At 39.6% G+C, this 2,974-nt stretch overlaps 1 protein-coding gene across 1 annotated transcript in view; it reads right to left on the reverse strand.

Annotated features, from left to right (window-relative positions):
* The window catches only part of LOC106821563 (pre-miRNA 5'-monophosphate methyltransferase-like), a 5,685-nt gene extending 4,737 nt beyond the window's left edge, over nucleotides 1-948 (reverse strand). The window contains exon 1 of the mRNA XM_014826432.1: nucleotides 558-948. Coding sequence (XP_014681918.1) covers nucleotides 558-749 — 192 coding nt within the window. The 5' untranslated portion in view covers nucleotides 750-948. The remainder of the gene's footprint in view (nucleotides 1-557) is intronic.
* Between the last annotated feature and the right edge of the window lie 2,026 nt (nucleotides 949-2,974).

Raw genomic sequence — 2,974 nt, forward strand, 5'->3', positions numbered from 1 at the left:
TAACCCTAACCCTAATCGTAACCCTAACCCTAATCGTAACCCTAACCCTAACCATATCAAATAGTGACCAGGGTACATTCCAGTATACCGGACCGTACCCAGGGTACGTTCCGGCAGTACCCTGGGGGACATAGACCCTATGAGCCGTAATAGGTGTATTGACGTTAGGGCCCAAGGATAGAGAACATGGGTCCCAATAAAACCAATGTGTCTAACCCTAACCCTAATCCTAACCCTAACCATAGCCCTAACCCATTATATTGATGTAAATGACATTGGTTTTATTGGGACCCATGTTCTCTATCCTCGAACCGACGTTAGTCACACAGCCTGGTCGGGTTACTGCCGGCGGGGGGCCTGCGGCAGTCACTGTACGCGGGCTATAGGGCCCTAGAGCTATACTCTCAGCAATACTATTACTAATATAATAGTAATAGTAATAGAATGTTCTATAGCCCTGCGGCAAGTGTACGCGGGCTATACTATTACTAGTATTACTAGTACTACTACTAGTAGTAGTAGCTAGTAGTAGTAGTAGAGGTAGTAAATTAGCCTACCCCAGAATTACATCCGATGTCTAATGCGACCAGACCAGTATCCTTTGATATATCCGGGAAACAGTCGTGAAGAAGCGTTGGTGGTATTTGATCCAGCCTACAATTAGGCGGATTGAAGCTATAATAGTTTATAAAATTGCCGAATCTAGCCGATCCAGGTTCAAAGGATTTCTCTTCCACGGACTCATCCATGTTGTAGGCCTATCTTGTATCTTGTATCTTATTGGCTCCCTCTCTTGTAGTTGTATTTCACAATGAACTCGATTCAACGAAGAATAGAAGATGTTGAATTTTTCCGGTGTGCACCAAAATGTAGAGATTTCGGTTACACCAAAGGCTCTATTTTACAAACCACAACACACGACGGGGCGCGGCCATTTTGGAATAACGGAAAGCCTGAATCGGAACACCAAGTTACACACAAATTCCACTTAAGAAATTAATACGCGAAATCAAATAAGGGAAAAATTGAGCCATAATAAAATACAGGTTAAAAAGATAATGAGTAAATAAGTAAAACGATAATTAGAATAGAATACAAATGGAAAATTACTCGGCTAGGACAGCTGACGCAACATTAGATCTGTATTAGTAGTATCCTATATATATGCTCTGAGCGCGAACGTGGTGATGGGAGGGTGCTCTTCATTCGTTTGCCAGTGAGTTTAGCATCAGAACACCTGCCGTCAGGTGAGCGCTGTCGCTCTGCGGCACTTGTTAGTAGAACGATTCTTATTTTTACTTTCAGATCAACAGGGGGGCCATGGCCCCATTTGCCCCCCCCCTAACTACGCCACTGGTTTAGGGTGTTAAGAAAATAATAGCATATATCAATTTTAGCTGAAATGATAATTTTATTGTCCTATGTTTATGTCCGCTTTCACATGGAACCGCACATGTAAGAACAAGGAAGGGTATAAAAAATTCATATACCTGTCAGTTAATTCCATTAGCTCATCCTCAGCTGTCTGTCTTAAAATATCACTACTATAGTTGTAAAACTCCAAAATCATGAAAATTTCAAAAGGTATAAAGTGCAATAACCTCAGTTGTGTTTATAAGTAATATAACATATTATATTTCCATGGTGACTAAATGTTCTAGCAGAGGGAACAGTTTTATAAAAGGTTATTTTCATAAAGTTTATTATTTGCAAGTTGTCTTTAACTTGATGTTGATCGAATAGTGTGTTGACATATGTTATGCCTACAGTGCCAAAGGTACTGCAACGTTTTAGTCAGGATTTGTCAATAATAAACTTATATAGACACTGTGATTCCAGTACATGATTATATGTGGGAGAGAATTTTAAATTCATCTATTGCCACACAATAGATTCCATGTGCTATCAAATTTTTCCTCTATTGCAAGATGGGCCCATATTAACATAATGCTCCCTTGGTATAGTAACCTCTCTATATATGATTTTATTAAGGTTGCAAAGGCATTTCCCTGTGTATTCAAAACTCAGCCTATTTAGAACTTGTCTGTTATACTATGATTGCAACTGTAATTCCTGCAGAGAACTTAGCTACCCCTTATCAATACATAAAGGGGAACTCTTTAGCAATACAAAAATACAATATTAGTTTTCAAAGGAAAAGGAAAATGGAAAACGTTAAAATGACAAAAAAGTTTTGATGAGATTTTATGCTCTTCAATCTTCAATGGTTTACTCCCAATAAATGCTGGTTTTATCCACACTGGGAGTAATTACTAGGGTATCTGAATCTATATCAGGTGAGTTTCTAGAGAGTACTTTACTACTGAGCAAAGTCCTCCAAATGGTGTGTGCACATCAATGTTATTTCTTGCAAAGTGAAGCCACAGCAGATTCAATTATTCAGGTAATGCAGTAGTGATACATGTAGTAGTAGTGATGCAGTAGTCATGCAGTTGTGCAGTAGTGTAGAGTTCAGTAGAGAGTTTCAATTGTTGACAGATCGTGGAATAAAGGAGTTAAAAAAAATATTGGTATGCTATATAGGTTTTATGAGTCTTTCAGTGTCTCTTCATGTAATGGGTGGCCTAAAACTTAAAGAGAAGAGGGAACTAGGGAGTTGAACGCGGGTGTGAGCAGGGATCACCATCATGCCATTCATGATCTTGTAGAGAGTCTGCTCATTTATTCTTTCAGAGAGTGATTTCCACTCAAGGTCATGGAGCCTTGCTGTTACACTGCTATCTATTCAGTAGTATTTTCTGACAAAACGTGCTGCTCTACCTTCCTACCTACCTACCTACCTACCTACCTACCAGGGGTGTAACGATTCACTGATACATCGGTGAATCGCGATACAGCGGCCCACGATGCAATAACCGATTCGCCTATTATTACGGATAATCTCCTGTAAATGCCGATCAAATGCTCTTCTGCAACACACAATGACATAAGTACACCTCACGCACCCCACTGT

The sequence above is a fragment of the Priapulus caudatus genome, unplaced genomic scaffold (assembly GCF_000485595.1).
Source record: "Priapulus caudatus unplaced genomic scaffold, Priapulus_caudatus-5.0.1 Scaffold77, whole genome shotgun sequence".
Lineage (NCBI taxonomy): Eukaryota > Metazoa > Priapulida > Priapulimorpha > Priapulimorphida > Priapulidae > Priapulus > Priapulus caudatus.